Here is a 17651-nt window from a genome sequence, read left to right as displayed (position 1 = left end):
CCCACACTTGCCCCATCCCCATTCAGGCCGAGTGTGGGGCTGCCTCCCAGGGTGCTGTTTGGTGACAGCAGCCTGCCTGGTGGGACTGAGTGGGCCCTGACCCTCCAGAGACCACCCTCCAGGGCCAGCAGGGCACACAGCACCCTGCTCTTTCGTTCATGTCACCTGTGGAACCCAGAGCCCAGTCGGGGAAAGATGGGGGCGGAAAGGCACAGTCTGGATAGGGAAGTGACCCCTTCTTAGTGTGATGGAGGCTGAGGAAGGGACAGATCTCAGGAGGAAGGGATGTGGGGGAGGGTACCTACACCCTCCCTCCCTCCCTCCCTCTGGACAGGGCAGCTGCTGCTTTCGATCCTTCAGGAAGTTCTCCTGGGAAGAGATGCTCCCCCCACACCTCATCCCCTTGTCCTCCCTTTGCTGTTCAGAAGTCCTCTGAGATGCCTCATTCTTCAAATTGAAACTTCCCAGTTCTGGGTGAGGGTTGAGTAAGATCACAGGCCCAGGGAATCTGGAATCACAGTCAGTGTGTCCCGACCTTTTTGCCCCACAGAGGGGAGGTCTAGAAATGAAGGCTTGGTAGCTGAGACCACAAGGCATTTGCTTTATTGTTCCAGGACAGGGAACAGTGGCAGGCCATCAGGGGTTTTGCTTGTGTCTCATCTGAGCCTGGGCCCAACCTTGGCGGGGTGGGGGGTGTTCTTGTCAGCCTCAGGCCCCGGGTAGGCTGAAGTGGGAGCTTCAGCCTACTTGGTGTGGGTTGGGCTCTCAGGACACAGTGGGCAAGCAAGTCACATCCCCTTGCTCCAGGGGTATCCTGGGCCTGCCCAGCAGTCAAAGAGAGGGGGCACGGGTGCTCCCCCATCAGCCTGAACTAGAGTTCCCTCCCTAACTGCCCAGGCTGTCTGAAGTATTCATAAGCTGGGACCTAAACTACATGAAGTTCTCAGGGGTGACTATAGTGACCTGGAGGGGCCTTTCCTGCATCCAGGGCTGGGACAAAAGGACACTTTCAAGTTTCCGAGGGCAAGGGTTTTTCCAAACACTTTGTGTCGGAACTGGGCTCAGTTTGGTCCTGGGGCGGACATTGCCCCACCTGTGTGTCATCCCCCGGGGGAAGCCAGATAGAGCTTAAGTTGAGGACAGGTTGAGAGCCTGGCAGGGTGGGTGCTGTGAATATCAGCACCCTCTTGGGGGCCCATAGACAACTTGGGGAGAAGCTCCATATCTCCTCCTTCTCGATGGGCTGTTGGGATGAAGATGGGAGAATAAATATAGGGGGCTTCTGGGAAAGATCACTCCTGGAGGGGGGCAGGCCTGCAGAGAACATGGACATCAGAAGAGGGTTCCAGGGTGGTCTTGGACCTGGCTGGGGGCCCTGAGCTTCTGATAACCAAAGCCTTCAGCTCTCAGCTGCCCCCCAATGAAGTCTGTGATGTAGTTCTGATTCCTCTGGATATAAGGTGAGTGGGTGTATGTCTGCATAACTCTGTGTGTGTGTGTGTGTGTGTGTGTGTGTGTGCCTGTGCACATGTGCACGAGAGCCTAAGTGTGGATGAGTGTGAGCCATGGAGAATGCATTTTCTTCTTGCCCAGACACTTGCTCTCCAGGATCCCTGGGCAGGAGCTGGTGTACCACGTGGTAGAAATGTGCGAGGGGCAGAATCCTGGGTGGTGACTTCACCTCCAGCTGCCAGCTAACAGCCAAGTTGGCTTTGTAACACAGGGGACAGGGAGTGTGTTTCCTTCCTTGACCTTTAAGGTGAGCCCGACATGGGCGGCCGGCTGGGACTTCCAGGCCAAGCAAAGGCTGGAGCTGCTGCAGGGCATTGCTCAGGCCAGGGCCATGGGCTTGGAGCTGGGGCTGAGGTACACAGAGGGGCCAGCAGGGGCCGCGGGAGGTGTGGGCTCCAGCTCCATGAAGGCCGAGTAGAGGGTGGTGAGATGCAGGTCACCCAGTGCCCCAGAGCCCCCGTTGCCTGGGGGTGCCAAGTCGCCTGTCCCACTGCCGGTCTCGGCCAGACAGGGCCCAGGGGGATAGCAGGGAGGGGGAGCTGGCGGCACTGAAGACGATGTTGGTGATGAGGTCACCAGTACCAAGGGGTCAAGGGCCAAGCTGTCATCCTTCAGCTGTTCCCATAGGTTTCCTATTTGGGGGAGAAAACAGGCATCACTGGGAGGCACCAAGGAGCCCTGTCTGCCTCCCACCCCACGCTCTCACATGCTCTTTAGAGAGCAGGACTGGGGTAACACTGATTGGAGAGCAGGCCTTTGGCACTAACTCTGTGATCCCAGGCAGTTGCTAAACCTCTCTGAATCCTCCTCCCATGTAGGACAGTGTGAATGCCATAGCCCAGAAGAACTCTGTGGCTCTTTTTTGGGGGATGGGGGAGTGGTCAAAGATTTAAGAGCTGCCTGTTGGAAGGGTTGATGCAGATGCTGTACATTCACCCTAGCTCTTGTCCAGGTTCCCAAGGAAGGTGACTGTGCAGCCCAGACCAAGGATCTTCCAGTAATGCGCCGCGGCATCCAGTGAGCTGGTTGGGCTCCTCTGTTGCAGGGCCCAAGGAAAAGGAACAAAGCCCTGCCGGGAGGTGCTCCCCACCGGGAAGCACCGACTCTGGGGTGCAAACTATGCTGCACCCGATCTTTCTCTGTGTGGTGTGACCTGCATTGTGGCCGGCCAGGGCCTGGGGATCAGGGCTTCAGGGTCTGGAGGAAGGGGTCTGAACTAAACCCAAGACTGGCTGCCTGGTTTCCAATGCTAACTCTCCTTCTTTCTAGCTCAGTGACCTTGAATAAGTTACTTAACCATGATGCACATCTGTGAAATGGGTTGAATAATCCCTCCTACCCTATAGGCCCACGTGAGAGAGTGCATGTAAAGTGCCTCACATGATGCCAGTAGGGCTCAGGTAAATGTTTATGGTAGCCCACATATCTATAGCTTCTTCTGAGTCTGTGGAGCCCGGCTCCCCACTTCTGGAGGGAGCTGCGGCTCTAGTTGCCTTTCTCTAAGAGTAGCTTCCCAAGACCTGGGCTCTCTCCTCATCAGACTGGGAGATCTCCGAGGGTCAGCTGCCCCCACCTGCTTGTGGATGGCCCCTACCCCAGGGCACACAGAGGGTCTGAGGCCTGGGTCAGCACCCTCCTTCAAAGCTCCTGTGGCCAGTACCAGGGCCTGGGGGTGCCCTGGAGATTAGATGGGAATGGGTGGGGTTGGCCACAGGCAGAGATGCAGCAGGTGAGATGGAATGGAAGAGACAGATTCTCTTCCTGGGACCTGCTTAGCTCCTTGGCCTTCCCTTCTGGGGAAAGATCCCTCTCATTCTTCTGCATTAGGTGATGAACTCCAAAAATATAGTCGCTTCTGGAATGGTTCAGAATCTCTGTTGCTCACAATCAACTATGGAATAGACCATTGGCCCCTTTCCAGCCTGTGTCTTCTTCTGAAGGTACTTGGGGGGCACGCACCCCTGGTCTATATCTTCTTCTGAGGCTGTTGAGCCTGGCTCCCCACTTCTGGAGGGGGATGAGGCTCTAGCTGTCTGTCTCTAACAGTAGCTTCCCAAGACCCGGGCTCTCCCGGGCACTCTCAGCCCAGAGCTGAGAGTGGTTTGGTGTTAGGTCAGTTGGAACCCATTCAAGGGCACCTAGGAGGAGGGAGATAGGGGCAAGAATATTCCTCTTTGACCCTTCACCACCACCACCCATTCCCCAGCTCTGGGCTTTCTCTGCTCTGGAAATCCAGCAGTTAGCAGGCTGCAACCTGGAGACTGAGATGGCCCGGGCCACACTACCAGCTGCCCCTCTGCAGGCCTGTCCCACCTCCCCTTCCCACCCCCAGCTCACCCTGGAAGTCAAAGTCGGTTAGAGAGGGATTGATGGCGTCCAGGTCAGTGCCAAGGTCTCCGTCTGGCAGCAGGGTGTCATGCATGGTCCTGGCTGGGGAAGGTTCAGCGAGCAGCTTGGCACTGTGGCTAGGTGGGGTGTGGGCAGGCAGAGGCGAGTCCTGGGGGGTGCCTGGCTGGGCCCGCAGCTCTAGATGCCCATCTGGCTGTGGGAACAATGACTGCGGAGGTCCAGGAGGGGCCAGGCCCGGCGAGAGGTGCGAGTATGTCTGCGAATAGCAGGAGGGCGCGTGCCCCCCAAGTAGGTCCTGCAGGGGGTTCTTGCCAGGAATGGGGCCCGGAGCTGGATGGATTGAGTGCAGCGGCTGGGAGAGCCCCGCTGGAGGTGCCAGGGGCTGGATGGAGCCGGAACCTGCCAGCCCAGGGGGTGGGCAGCCGAGCAGTGGGGAGCCCAGCTTCTCCCTCTTGTCTCCAATGAGGCTGTCCAACTCCTCTGAAAAGGCCCAAGAGAGGACACTGTGAGACCTCCTTTCCCCCACCATCGCTCCCAGCCTTGGAAGCACATTCAGGCCCTTTCCTTATTCATCAGCTTTCCGTTGCCCAGCTTTTCTCACCACCCCAACTCTTACTTTAATTTTTTGGCTCTGGGCACCCCGGGTCCACCCCACTGGCTGGCAGCCTCACCTGGCTTGGCCATGCTCTTGCGCACGGCGATGGGGTCTTTCCTTTTCCACTTCTGCAGCTCCTCCTGCATCTTGTCAATCTTGGCCGGATTCAGGGCCCACAGGCAGCCCTTACGAGAGGAACTTCCCGATTTGTTCTCTACCTTCTCGAAGCACTTGTTAAGAGACAGGTTGTGGCGGACAGAATTCTTCCAGCCATCAGGCGCTGTCTGCCAGAGCAGAGCAAGACACGAATTCAGGCAGGGGTCAGGAAAAGCCTTGGCTGCCTGGGCACACAACTGCCACCCACTCTGGGGCTTGTCATGCTCCTCAGGAGCCAGCCCACTCTCAGTCCCATCAGTAGTGGGGCAGGGATGGGCAAGAACCTCAGTCAGTTATTAGCACCTAAAATCTACCTCCATCCTACCCCATGCCCTTCAGAGGACTGTCGAGGTGATTCATGCAGGAGGAGCTGGTGGGTGCTAAGGAGGAGGTCCTCCCCGACCTGGGGCTGGACCACTCCCTGCTGGGTCTCCAGGCCTGTGCTTGGACCCCTCTGTGCAGAAGGCCTTGCCCTCTGAGCTCTCTGGGGCTGTGTCTCCCTGCTGTAAGCTTGACTCCGGGGTGTGGGTCCGTGAATTCCTCTGAGTGTGAGGACATGTGTGTCTTGCTAAGGAGGTGTGTGTGTGAGAAAGTCTCTCTGGGGGTGTGTGTGGGTATCCATGATTGTATGTGTGTGTGGGTGTTTACATGTGTGTGCCTGGGGGGCGTGCCCTGGTGGGGAGGCCAGCCCTCAGGCGGGGGATGCTCGTGCCAACAGAATAAACACCCATTAGGAGGCCTGGTCATGCCACCAGTGCAGTAATTGTGCCCAGGGAGGGTTGTAAAAACCATTAGGCTGACTCAGTCGGGTGAGAGGCGGTGGTGGGGGTGCCACTGGGCACCCTCCCCCCGCACCCCTCCCGCCTCCAGAGCTCTCTTCCAGGCTCTGTGACAGTCCTGGGCCCAGCAGGGGTGACTGTGGGCAGAGCACCCGCTCTGCCTGGTGAGGTCCTTCTGTGCCCTCACCCCCCCGGCCCCTCTCCCTTCCAGCTCACCGTTTCTGCCTAATGAGGGGCAGCCACTCCCTCCTCCCCAGCTCGCTTGCCCCAGGAAGCAGCCAGGCTGAATCACGTCCAGCAGAACTGGGCCCCGATGCCAGCGCTGCTGCAAGTGGTTGGCAGGATCGGCTGAAGCCTTCCCTAGGGGCCACTGGCCTGGGTCAGGGGTCTGGTTGAGATGACCCCCAAAGCTCCCAGGGTCATGAGAGAAGACTCTTAAGCCACCAGACCAGACAGCTAGGGATTCACCTTCAACTCCTTCAGCAGTCCCTACGAGGAGTCAAGGCTGTGTGGCCCGGTGGGCAGAGTTAATGGGCACCGGGCCCTTTACAGCCCCATAAACCTGTGACTTTGGGATGCCAGAGCAGCCCCCACCCCAGCCGCTTCCTGTTTGGAAGAGGGATGGTCAGCACTAGCAATTATGTCCAGTGGCTAGAACTTGCCCCGTCCCACACCGCTGACTCAAAGGGCTTCAGGACGCCCATCTCGGCTGCCTTGGGCATGAGTGCTGCCCACCCCAGGGCCACTCAGTCCTAGCCCAGAAAAATTACCTTCAACTGGGGAATGAGAGCTAGAGGTGGGGAGAGGATCTCTGAATTCTTTCCTTAGGTGTGTCGGAGGGGATTTGTCAGAGCTGGAAGGAATCTGTGTGCCTACTGGTCCAATCTGACCATTTTACAGACTGGGAAACTGAGGTCCAGAGAAGAAAGGGTCCAGGCCGAGATCATATAAGGAGGCAGGGACAGAGCCAGACTCCAGCTCTGTTCCCTAACTAAGGGCCCTGCCCAGGTCACCCCACCGGCTTGTCTTTACCACCTGGGGCCCGTCCCATCCTCACAGATGGTTTCTCTCTGAAGTCAAATGTAAACTTGGGAGGGAGGGAGTGATGCAACTGGCTAAGAACAACAACTGGAACCAAAAAAAAAAAAAAAGCAGTTAGACCTCTTCACTCCTCAGCCCCATAAAACAGGGATTACACGGCTCCCAGGAAAAATAATTAAGCCAGGAAGATGAGATGTAGGGAGGGGCTGGGGGCCAGGCTGGGAGTTGGCAAGGAGGAAAAGCTGAGAGGAATGGGGCAGGGCCCTCCCCCACTTCCCTCTCTCCGGCCTGACTCCTTGAAGCCTTAGGGGACACTCTAAAAGCTTTACAGGTCAATGAGACTTTGGCCCCCTGACATGCCAGGATTTAGAGGGTAAGCCCTGGATACCAGCTGTGATGCTGCTTGAATACCAGTGCCAACTCTCCTCCTTGCTCCTCTCCCTTCCAGAAGCTCTGATGGATGACCATGCTTTTTCGTTCTTGGCCAGAACTCTGGCCATCTTGCCCATTCGTCATTCGGTGGCAGCTCAGCAAGTCCGAACTTGTTGGAATCCTTGTTCAGTTGCTAAGTTGTGTCCCACTCTTTGTGACCCCAGGACTATAGCCCGGTCAGGCTCCTCTGCCCATGGGATTTCTCAGGCAAGAATACTGGAGTGGGTTGCCATACCCTCCTCCAAGGAATCTTCTGGAGCCAGGAATTGAACCTGCACTGGCAGGTGGATTCTATACCACTGAACCATCAGGAAAGCCCCTTGTCTGAATATCAACCTCAAATTATCCCCAGACAGCACAGCTGGGAAGATGGTGGGGTCAGAAATCAGCCGCTGGTGGGTGGAGCTGAGTTCTGGATTACTTGGGTCTCAGCTCCTGTCCTTTGCCCGGACAGCAGGTGAGACCATATCCATTAGGTTTCAGGCCTTGGAGAAGGCACTCCTCATACACAAGCTCTGACTTCCCCTGCACCCACCCCAGAAGGAGGGGTTTTTGTTGGAGGGCCTGGGGAGCCTGCGGACAAGGGAAGTGGGAAGCCAGAAAGCCTGAGCCAGCAGCGAGAGATCCCACCTGCTGTTTGGCCTTGAACAAATGGAGAGAGAAGGGTGCTTGTCTTGCCTGTAGGGAAAGAATCTGGTAGAGCCCCAGAAGCCCCTTCTGTGGTCAAAAGAGACTAGATCCTGTCCGTGGGAAGGTCAGGTGAAACAGCCAGCTCCCTAGGACACTCTAAAACTGTGAAGCCAACACCCCACTTTCTGGCACAACTGCAGCTGAGTCTGACGCCCACGGAGGCAGATCCTAATCTCTCCCAGGAAGGCAATGAGTTCTGCAGCCCCAGCATCCTGGGTCACCTTGGCTGGCCAGCTCCTACCCAAATTCCTCAGTCCCACAGCATCCTGGGGGCAGCAGTGGGAACAGCCTCTTATTTCTTCCCAAGCTCTGTCCCCCAGTTTGGGGTAGGTGGATGTTCCTTGAAGCCTATCAAGTTGCCATGTCCATCTTCCACCAGCATGAGGTCTGACTCCAGCCTGCTGGGTGACCTCTGGTGAATGGCTTGAGCTCTCTGTTGCCCACACAGAACTGTCCTTCTGAAGGGCAGACAAAGGGAAGCGTGTGGTGGGAGGGCACACTCTCTCTTGGCTTTCATTCAAACGCATCTCCCACCTCCCAATGGTATCTTCTGGTTCCAGAGAGGTCTGGCTTGCCCCAGGACTTGGGGGTGGTGGGGTGGGGTGGATTTGGGGCTCACCTTGAAGTAAGGAAAGTGCTCCGTCATAAAATTGTAGATCTCGCTGACAGGAAGGCTCCCAGTTTTACTGTTCTTAAGGGCCATGAAGATGAGGATGCTGAAGGCAGAGAAAGCTCTGAGAGTTGGAACCTCTGATCGGGCCTGGAGTCTTCCCCCACCCTCCTACCCTGGCTGGAACAGTTAAGAAAGAAGAGCCTGCTGCAGAATTCATGGGTGAGAGGCAGTCGAGAGGAGACGGAATGAGAAAGTATCCACTGAAGTTAGGAATTACTGATATTCGAGGGTTTTGTGGCATCTGAGAGAGCTGGCTTGCACTCTTGGCTTTAGTCACTCACTAGCTGTGTGACCTTGGGTGAGTGCCTTAGCCTCTCTGAGCCTCAGTTTCCTCAGCTTTGAAGTGAAGAAAGTAATAGCTACCTCAGAGTCGTGAAGATTAAGGATGCTGCCTAGCATATAGAAGGCTCTCATTAAATGGACGTTGTCATTATCAGTCAGCCCTCAGCCAATTGCTTGAATATTGGATCGTAAGGGAGGGAACTAAGGTTATTTGAGCCCCTACAATGTGCCAAGCATATTCTCTCACTTAATCTATCCAAAGGCCTGAATACGGCAGTTTTTTTTTTGTTTTTTTTGTTTTTTTTTAATATGAATAAACAGAGGCTTAGAAAGATTAAGTCACTTGCCTGAGGTTTCACAGCTAGTAAATTCGGAACCTGGACTTGAACCTGGCTCTACTGGGCTCCAAAGATTGCATGTGCTATTTTCTGTGCACCATCCTGCCTTCCACAAACCCCTTCTCTGTGCTCCTGGATAATGTGTAAGTACTTTTTCCATTTCCTGAGCTCACCCTGGCTGATGCCCTGACCCCACGTGAGGCCTGGCACACAGGAGCTCAAGTATCAGTGTTGGTCGGATGAGTGAAAGTTCAGACGGAAGGGGTCCCAGATGGGCGGGGTGCTGGTGGCCTGGCACCTACAACCCCAGCCCCAGAGCCGCTGCAGCAGATCTGGTAGATGCTGAGTAACTGAACCACCTCTGCAGACCTCACCCCTCGCTTACTTCTGGTGGCACTTTGGGGTGAGGCTTCTCTCTGAGTCTGCAGAGGGAAGGGAAAGGGAGGAGCGTCCCCCACTAAACTCTCAGTCCCAGGGCCCCAGGAGGCTAGAACCCAGCGGGCTCACCCCGGGGCACTAGCATCTGCTGAGCTGAGCCACAGACATGGCTCCCCAGGGATGGACGAAAGTTCAGAGGGGAGCTAGTCAAGCCCCCTGCCCCCACGCTGGAGTCTTCTCTCTAGCATCCTTTGGAAGTCTACTGGGTGTGTCTTCCACCCCCCTACCATTACCCCAACACCTCAAGGATTCCATGTCTCAGGGACTTCTCACCCCTCTTCCTGCTCCCCCAGAAGTGCTGAGAAACTTACCTGTAGGAGTAAATGGGTTTTGGGAAGAGGGGCTGGTGCCCGTCGGGGCTGGTCTGGGGTGCAATGCGCTGGTAGGGATAGTGTGAGGAGCCCAGGTACGGTACAGGGTAGCAGCTGCCACCTGGTGAGTACTGTAGAGGTCAAAGGGGCAGAGTGGTTGCCACGGTAACCAGTCTTCCCAAGGAAGGGAGCCCCCTCCCCCCACTCATATACATCCAGGGAAGGAAGTGAAGCTAGATTCTTCTCTCAAGCGTTCTGCCACCCATGGTCATGGGCCCCAAAGGCAGAGCTATCTGAGGCTGGCCAAGGATGTGGCTGCCCTGGGAAGGCCTGTGAGGAGATCCACATTCCAGAATTCAGGATCTCAGAGGTCTCAAAACCTCCTTCAGCATCTTCCTCTCAGACCTCTAGGTACCCTGGTTGCCATGATGATAGGACAGGAGCTGAACTAGAACATGTGAGGGGTAGCTCGGGTCCCTGCACCCTCTCGGGCAGCTGCTTCGGGCCTCCCTGGCATCTCCTGGAGTGCTTGGGCCGGAAGTGGGGTGTCCGGCCTGGGCGTTTGCTGGGCACTGGCCCCTTTTACGAGTTTCAGTGGCTCTTTGAAAGGGCCGGTCATGGTGGTGGGCAGGTGAGGGTAGGAGGTGGTTTTTACAGCAAAGGGAGTGGCTGCCAGGGATGGTGTTTTATGGGGGTGAGAGGGGGGTAGGAGACTCTGACTCCCCCATCTGCTCCAGGCTGAAGTGCTCTTTCCAGGTCACCGAGAGACACTTAGTGACTGAGTCACCCTCTCTGCTGCCTCCATAAAGCCCTGGGTGCGGCCATCTTGTCCGGGGAGCGGGTGCAGAAGACAGAGGGGATCAGGACAGAGCTGGACACGGCGAAGCCGTCGAGGGCCTGGTAGCCCCTGAGCCCTGCCGTGGCTCAGTCCTGTTGGGCCAGGCTGCCTCAGGGACACCCCTACCCTGGGTCAGACCATGAGCCTCAGGATGGCCGGGCCACTCCAGCCAGGCTCCTCACAGAGTGAGGATGATCCCGTGTTCCCTCTGCTTCCCTCCTTCTCTTTCTTTCTCCCCACAAAGCAAGCAGTCTGACCACCCTCCCGCCCACGTGCCTGCCTCCCTGGCTTGGCCAACATCGGGGCCAATGCCAAAGAGCTGGGAGTAGAACCTGCTCCACAGGCACGGCCTGTCTCAGTGCCAGGCTGCAGGTGGATGGAGCTGGGCGCTGGGCAGCCACTTGCTCTGTCTTGCCCGGTGACTCCTGGGAGCTGCCTGGCTGCTCTGGGGCACTTTTCTTTCTCTTTTTTAAAAACCTCCGTCCCATGCCAGTGTGGGGCAATTACTTGGCATCCTGTGAATCGGGAGGAGCTGAGGCTGAGCAGCGGGGTGGGGAGTGGAAAAAGTGTTAGTCTGTCAGTCGTGTCCGACTCTTTGTGACCCCATGGACTGTAGCCCGCCAGGCTCCTTTGTCCATGGGATTCTCCAGGCAAGAATACTGGAGTGGGTTGCCATTCCCTTCTCTAGGAGATCGTGGAGACGGGGGAGAAGGCCAAAGATGATGGGGACTTGGAGCCTCCAACGGGGAAGGTCCCCTAGCCTCACTACTGGTCCCACCCTGTCTAGGCTCAAGGGAACTTTGAGGCCAAGGCCACATAACAAGATGGTAGCTGACCCAGGCAGGAGCCTGTTGTTTCTGTGGTGTTCAGCCTGTGTGTTACCCCACTTAAACTCCTTTTCTCTTTGCTCAGTCCTTGTCTTGTTCTCCTCTTTCTCTTCCGTTTTTGGTTCCATCCAGCCCTGCCCCAATCTCAGCCCCACCCTCTTTGCCCAGACCTCTCAGGCACTGCCTGGGTCTCAGAGAAGCCCCGCCCACTCCGAGAGAAAGGCAATTGCTTCCCTTCCTGTGAACCCGTGTTCCCCACCTTGGGTGGCCCAGCCTGAGATTCAGGGCCCTGCTGCCCCTACCTGCCCATCCAGCTGTGCATGCATACACTCATATACACACCCACACATCACACATGAACATAATATCCTGAGACCCTGGGGGAAATTGCCCACCTGCCCCAGACCCACCTGGTGGAAGGGGGGCTGGGAAGGACAGTACATGTGCTGCAAGGGGGGCTGGTAACAGTACATCCCCGGACCACTCTCCAGAGCTGGCGGCTTGACCTTGACTTCTGACCCCTGCTGGAAGGAAAGAAACAGATGACCAGGCTGGACCTTGTCTTTCTTCTTTCCTATCATCCATCTTGAACCTTACACAAAAGCAATTCCACCTTTGCCTCTAGCAAAGCTTATTCCTGGAGGACAAATACAAGAGAACAGAGGAGGGCAAGGATTTTCCCCAGGGAACTCAGCAGGTTAGTGGTGGAGTTGGAGCTGGAACTGATTGTGCTCCCTACTCCCCACTTCCCTCCAAGTGAGAGGCTGAGGCTGGTCTATCCAGGCAAGTGTGGGAGACTTGTCGTCAGTCACACTGAAGCTGGGGGAGGACCCTGGAATGACACAAGGATAACCCCACTCACCAAGCCTGGCTCGGGACCTGCTTCCTGGTTCAGAACCACCAGCCCCTCAGAGCAGATCCTCAAAAGATCACTGCTCTGGAATTTCCACTGCAGAGCCATGGGGAGGGAGCACAGGAAGTGGTCAGACAGGCTGATCCAGCTGGGGCCCCCAAGGCCCTACCACTTCCTATTCTGCAAAGCCCAAGGTAGATCTAGCAGATTCTCTGGAGGGGACTAGTGAGTCCCCTCTGCTCTGGGCGCGCCCAACTCAGAGCCTCTGCTCTCTGTTCTGAGGAGTCTGTGCTGTGTGCTAAGTTGCTTCAGTCGTGTCTGACTCTTTGCAACCCTGTGGACCGTAGCCCACCAGGCTCCTCTCTCCGTGGGATTTCCCAGGCAAGAATACTGGAATGGGTTGCCATGCCCTCCTCCAGGGGATCTTCCCAACCCAGGGATTGAACCGGTGCCTCTTATGTCTCCTGCATTGGCAGGCAGGTTCTTTACTGCTTGTACCTCCTGGAAAGCCCTTGAGGAGTCTACTTAGTTGCTAGTCTGCTGGAGCCTTGTACCCTTTCCCACTCTGGCAGAGGGAGTCTGCAGCTTCTGGTGGTGGTGGGGGCCGGATCCTGGCTTCCCACAGGTTGTGAGCCCCATGTGGAACCCCCAGGGACTTGCCTAGAGCTCTACCCTGAGTAGGCACCCAGACAGAGAGCACAGCTAGGGACTTGAAGGTTAACAAGGCCAAGAGCAGGTGGATCATTCTTCTTGGGGTTACCAGGGGCCTGGGGAACCAGCATCTAGGCCCAGAGGGTCAAATCAGCTGTGAGCTCTTTCCTGGGTGTGCCCTGGGGTGGTTGATGCAGAGATATCCATAATCGTAGAATCTCAGGCCTAGAAGGGCCATGAATACTATGTCCAACCCTATCATTTGGCCAATGATGGGGCTGAGCCCATAGAAGGGAAGGGATGTGCCCAAGGTCACTCAGCGAGTCGACCATCCTGCTGTGGGTCTCTGGGCCCGAGTTCTTCTCCTTGGTCTCTATGGGACCTCAGTTTCTTCTTCTGCAAAATGGAGGTAGTGGGAACTCTTTGGAGGGTTGTTGTAAGGATTAAAGCGTACTTGAAAGGAAACATCTGGCACAGTGACCAGAGGCCGACCCTGGACATTTACAGGGCAGTAACTGATGGAATGGGGCTTCCCAGGTGGCTCAGAGGTAAAGAATCTGCCTGCAATGCAGGAGACATGCAGGAGATGCATGTTTGATCCCTGGGTTGGGAAGATCCCCTGGAACAGGAAATGGCAACCCACTCCAGTATACTTGTATCTGGAGTAGGCACAACCCCAACTGGGAGTGGGTTTTCCTCTTCCCAAGGCAATAAACCTATGGGGTAGGTGCTGGCAAGTATACCTTTCTGATGAGGCTCAGAGAGGTTAAGTGACTTTGCCCAAGGTCACAGAGCTCATGGGTATGGCTATGAAAGGACATATTGATCTGAGATGCTTTCAAGGTATTTCTATCAATACACCCAGGCCTCATTCTAGGTAAAGAATGGGGCCCAGAAGTGTCCTTTGAGAAGACTTAAGTCCTCTCCCAACTCTGCATGCTGATGCTGGAGTGGAGAACATTGTGCACTGTGACTCCTCCCTAAACCCTTTCTCCCGGCCTCTGGAATGCGTTTTTCTTCTCGCATTTACATATGGGTGTGAAGGTCTGGCTGGGGATTCTTGACTTTTAAATTGAGAGAAGCTGCATGCAGGAATTCTGACTCAGGAGCCTCTGGGGAGCTTCCAGCATCCCTGGATCTGACCAGACTCCCTGACCTGACCCCTTCGACACTGGGCCAGGTCAGCATTCCCTTCCTCAGCTGATCTGGAGGCTCTGAATGAAGCTGAAAGACCCCAACTCTCTGAGCTTGCAGGTGCACACTGACCCTGAGTAGAAAGGTCTGGAAAAGGGATGGCAGAAAGTTTGATTTCAGAAGACTTTCTGGAGTGCTGGGAATTGGCACAGGGGTGATGGGGTGCGCGCTGGCGCTGGTACTCACCAGGACTTGGGGGCTGTGCTCCTGGTTGGGGTATGGGAGCCCATTGCACCAGACCTCCGCAGGGAAGCCAGGCAGGAAGGCCTCAGCCTCCCCCACATCCTCAGGGATCTCCTCAAAGGCCTCCAGAGCCCCCGGGGTCTTAAAGGAGTGTCCTTCGAGGGCCAGGGCAGTCTGGGCCTCAGGGAAGACATCCTCATGGAAATGTCGCTTGTATGGGTGGAAAGGCACGTGGCTGCCCTTGAGGAAGCGCCCGGGACCGCTCGCTGGACCCTCCTCAAAGCCGAAGCCGGGGTACTTGTCTGAGGGTGAGAGCCGGAAGGGGCCCGGGCCAGGGCCGGCAGGGCAGTGGACTTGCTCGGGGTCTGGTGATGCGATGCTGGGGCTGTGTGGGGGCAGTGAGGACTCCCGCTCTGGAGGGCCATCAGGCACAAAAGATGAGCAGCTGAAGCCGGCGTGCTTCTGGGGTGGACAGAGGGTAGACAGCCTATGAGTGGAGGCTGGATCCAGACCCGACTCTGTGCGAGGGTAAAGGGTCTGTGGCTGAGCTCTGGGGAGTCCCCGGTGGAGGAGGGAGACCTCACCCGCCCTTGGAAGCCTCGATCTGATGAGGACGCACCGCTCGAACCCCGGGGTCACCCCCAGTAGGATGGATGCACAGCCCTGCCCTGGGAAAGTCCCGGACCAAAGGGACAAGCAGAGGCCCAGATCTCAACACTTCGGGATCTGGGAGTCCCTGGGTACTCATTTGCTGGAAGAAAGGACAAGAGAGAAGCAGGGAGGTCCCGGGGGGGGTGGGGGTGATGGCCCACCTGCTGTCATGCGGCCCTCTGGTCTTGGCCTCAGCCCAGGCCTAGGTGCCAGGTACTTACGTTCTGCGGGGCGGGGGAGCCTGGGAGGCCCGGTGCCTGCATGAAGTCCCCTTGGGGCTCGCCCTCCAGCCTGGTGGGGCCCGGCAGCGTGACGTCAGATTGTGGCGGGAGTAGCGACACCATCACCCAGTCCTGGCCTCGAAGAAAGCCGGCTGTGATGAGAGCGAGGACCAGCGTCCAGGGCTGACCAAGCCCGAGTCCGCCCCTCCCACCCCCTCCCTGGGTTGGGACCCTGCCTCCAGCCAGACGTCGGATGAGAGAGAGAAACAGAGACAGACAAACAGACAAGCCGAGAGAAACATCAGAAACAGAGGGAAGCAGATAAACAGTGTGAGAGACAGACAGTGAAAGACACTCAGGGAGAGGCTGGGAGCCTGCGAGGACGTGGATTCTGGTGGTCCCGTGAGTCTGGTGTGACACTGAGGAGTGTGTGGCCGCTGGGGTTTTCTGCTGCGTCCGTCACACTCCAAAGTACCTATGACTTTGTGCAGGCCGCTGCCCTTGCTGAGCTCTAGAAGCGCCATTCGAAAAACTCGGGGCTTGCACTAGGACATGTGAGGGCTCTTTCTGCTCAGACATTCTAGAGTTATAGGAGAACTCTGTGTCCAGCATAGCCGAGTCGTTAACAGGACTCAGCTCAGGGACGTCCCTGGTGGTCCAGTGGTTAAGAATCCTTCTGCCAATGCAAGGGACGCAGGTTCAATCCCTGGTCCAAGATCCCACATGCCATGGGGCAAGTAAGACTGTACCACAACAAGAAAGGAACCTGCACACCCTAAAAAAGGATCCCACGTGCTGCAACTAAGACCCAGTGCAACCAAAAGTAAATAAATAAATATTAAATAAGAAAAAAAGACTCAGCTCAAAGCCAGCCTTTTTCTTGCCTTGCTAGCTGTGTCAGCGAAGCTCTGAGCTTCAGCATCAATCATCTGCGAAAACAAGGGGAGAGAGAGAGAGCCGCCCTCATGGGCATATGGGATTAAATGAAATCAAGCACATGAAGCTAGGAGCACAGTGCCTAGCTATAGCAAGTGCTCAATAAATGCCAGCTCTCCTTATTAATAGCACAATTAATATGTTTCTTACTATTAGTAACCTCAGCTCTCTGCCTTCCTTCTCTACCACCTACAAAGGGCAGTTTCTCCTGAATTTATTCCTCTTTGTCCGAGTAAACTCTGAGAAAGTCTACCCTGAGCTGAGGGCCTGCTCTGGGCTGAGGGCCTGTACTGGGCTGGCCACTATGTAAATGATTAGAACTTTCTCATTGGTTTGTCAGACTAATCCTGTGAGGAAGGTGCATTATTGATCCCATTTTCCAGATGAAGAAATTGAGGTTCAGAGGGTTTACGTGACTGGCCCAAGTCACCTAGCCAATCCTTGATAGAGTCAAGTTTTGAACCCAGATCTGGCCAACTCTGGAAGCTACGCTCCCCTTAGTTTCTTTGCTTGGTGGGGGTCAGAGTGGGGGTGCCTGAGCTAGGGGGCCAAACAAGAAAAGCCTGAGGTTGACACCTACCCAAGACCCCCTCTGGCAGAGCAGGACAACTTCATTTCCCCCACCTTGCTGTCCCGGGAGCCCTGGGAGGGAGGGCTGGCCTCGGAGGCCCCCTGTGTGCCCTGCCTCGGGTTGGTTGGTACATCTTTACTAAACAGGCTGATCACTTTCATTGGACAAGTGGCTAATGGTGACCAGGAAGAGAGGGCATTTGCCTGAAGTCCCTTAGAGGCTAGTGGGGGAGGGGGCTGGGAGCTGGGGTCCAGGTGGGGGGCTGGGGGAGGCTCTCCCGCCCCTTCAAGAGTCCCTGCCGCCCCTTCTCTGTGTCCCGGTGCTGCTCACTCGGCAAAGCTAAATGTGGCGTGACTGGGGAAGCGCCGAGCTGGCCGTAACTGGATACCGCGGTGGAGCAGGCCCCGGGCCGAGGGGCAGGGCAGCCCATCTCTGGTTCTGCTTGAGCGCCCGGCCTGGCCCCTGCTACCTGGAAGCCCTGGACAGCTAGGGCCTGCCTGCCCCGCCTGGCCCTGGGCCAGACCTGCTTTCCCAAGGCCTTCTCCATTCCCTCCTGACAGAAGGCTGGGGTCCTTCCTCCCCCCAGTTCTCAGGCTTTGTAACACATGGGGTAGTGGTCGCTCTCCTCTTTGGAGGCAGAATAGCATGTGGTGAAGAGCAAAGGTTTTGGGAATTCCCTGGTGATTTAGTGGTGAGGACTGTGCTCTTTCATTGCTGAGGGCGTGAGTTCAATCCCTGGTCAGGGAACCAAGATCCTGCAAGCGATGTGGTGCAATGCACCAAGAAAAAAAAAAAAAGCGAAGGCTCTGAATTGGGGACAACCTGAATTTGAGTCCCAGCTGTGTGTCTCTTTCCTGGTTTGGTGACTTTGAGAAACTGTGTGATTCTGTTTCTCCCTTTGCTCCTGTGATCACGGGGCCTGGGGACCCACCTCACAGGGCTGTCATGAAGATTAAGTGACATGATGTGTACCGGGTGCCCGGCATGTAGAAAGGAGGTATCGTGCACATCTGGATTCATTGGCCAGATGTGGCCGTGGCTCCTGACCCCAGACTGTAGTTTCCCTGATGGTCTCACCGCTTCAGGCCTGGAGAGACTGGCTAACGACCCCATTCCCAGATGACAGCTGC

General features: G+C 56.3%; 1 protein-coding gene across 1 annotated transcript; it reads right to left on the bottom strand.

Annotated features, from left to right (window-relative positions):
* Positions 1-581: 581 nt before the first annotated feature.
* Positions 582-15152, bottom strand: FOXN1 (forkhead box N1). Its single transcript, XM_070478398.1, has 8 exons — positions 15015-15152; positions 14146-14604; positions 11672-11785; positions 9597-9727; positions 8174-8270; positions 4533-4740; positions 3850-4341; positions 582-2144 (listed from the first exon to the last, which is right to left on the bottom strand). The coding sequence occupies exons 1-8, from the start codon at positions 15135-15137 to the stop codon at positions 1831-1833; spliced, it is 1938 nt and encodes a 645-aa protein (XP_070334499.1). The 5' UTR covers positions 15138-15152; the 3' UTR covers positions 582-1830.
* Positions 15153-17651: the final 2499 nt, after the last annotated feature.

The sequence above is a fragment of the Odocoileus virginianus genome, chromosome 17 (assembly GCF_023699985.2).
Source record: "Odocoileus virginianus isolate 20LAN1187 ecotype Illinois chromosome 17, Ovbor_1.2, whole genome shotgun sequence".
NCBI lineage: Eukaryota > Metazoa > Chordata > Mammalia > Artiodactyla > Cervidae > Odocoileus > Odocoileus virginianus.
This window is presented reverse-complemented; position numbering and strand designations above follow the sequence as displayed.

Excerpts from the sequence above, each read along its gene's own strand:
- FOXN1 (XM_070478398.1), bottom strand. The coding sequence starts at position 15,137 with ATGGTGTCGCTACTCCCGCCACAATCTGACGTCACGCTGCCGGGCCCC. Across the intron at positions 11,786-14,145 it reads AGCACAGCCCCCAAGTCCTG|CAGGGGTCAGAAGTCAAGGT; the intron begins GTGAGTACCAGC and ends CTTTCCTTCCAG. Across the intron at positions 4,342-4,532 it reads CAAGAGCATGGCCAAGCCAG|AGGAGTTGGACAGCCTCATT; the intron begins GTGAGGCTGCCA and ends GGGCCTTTTCAG.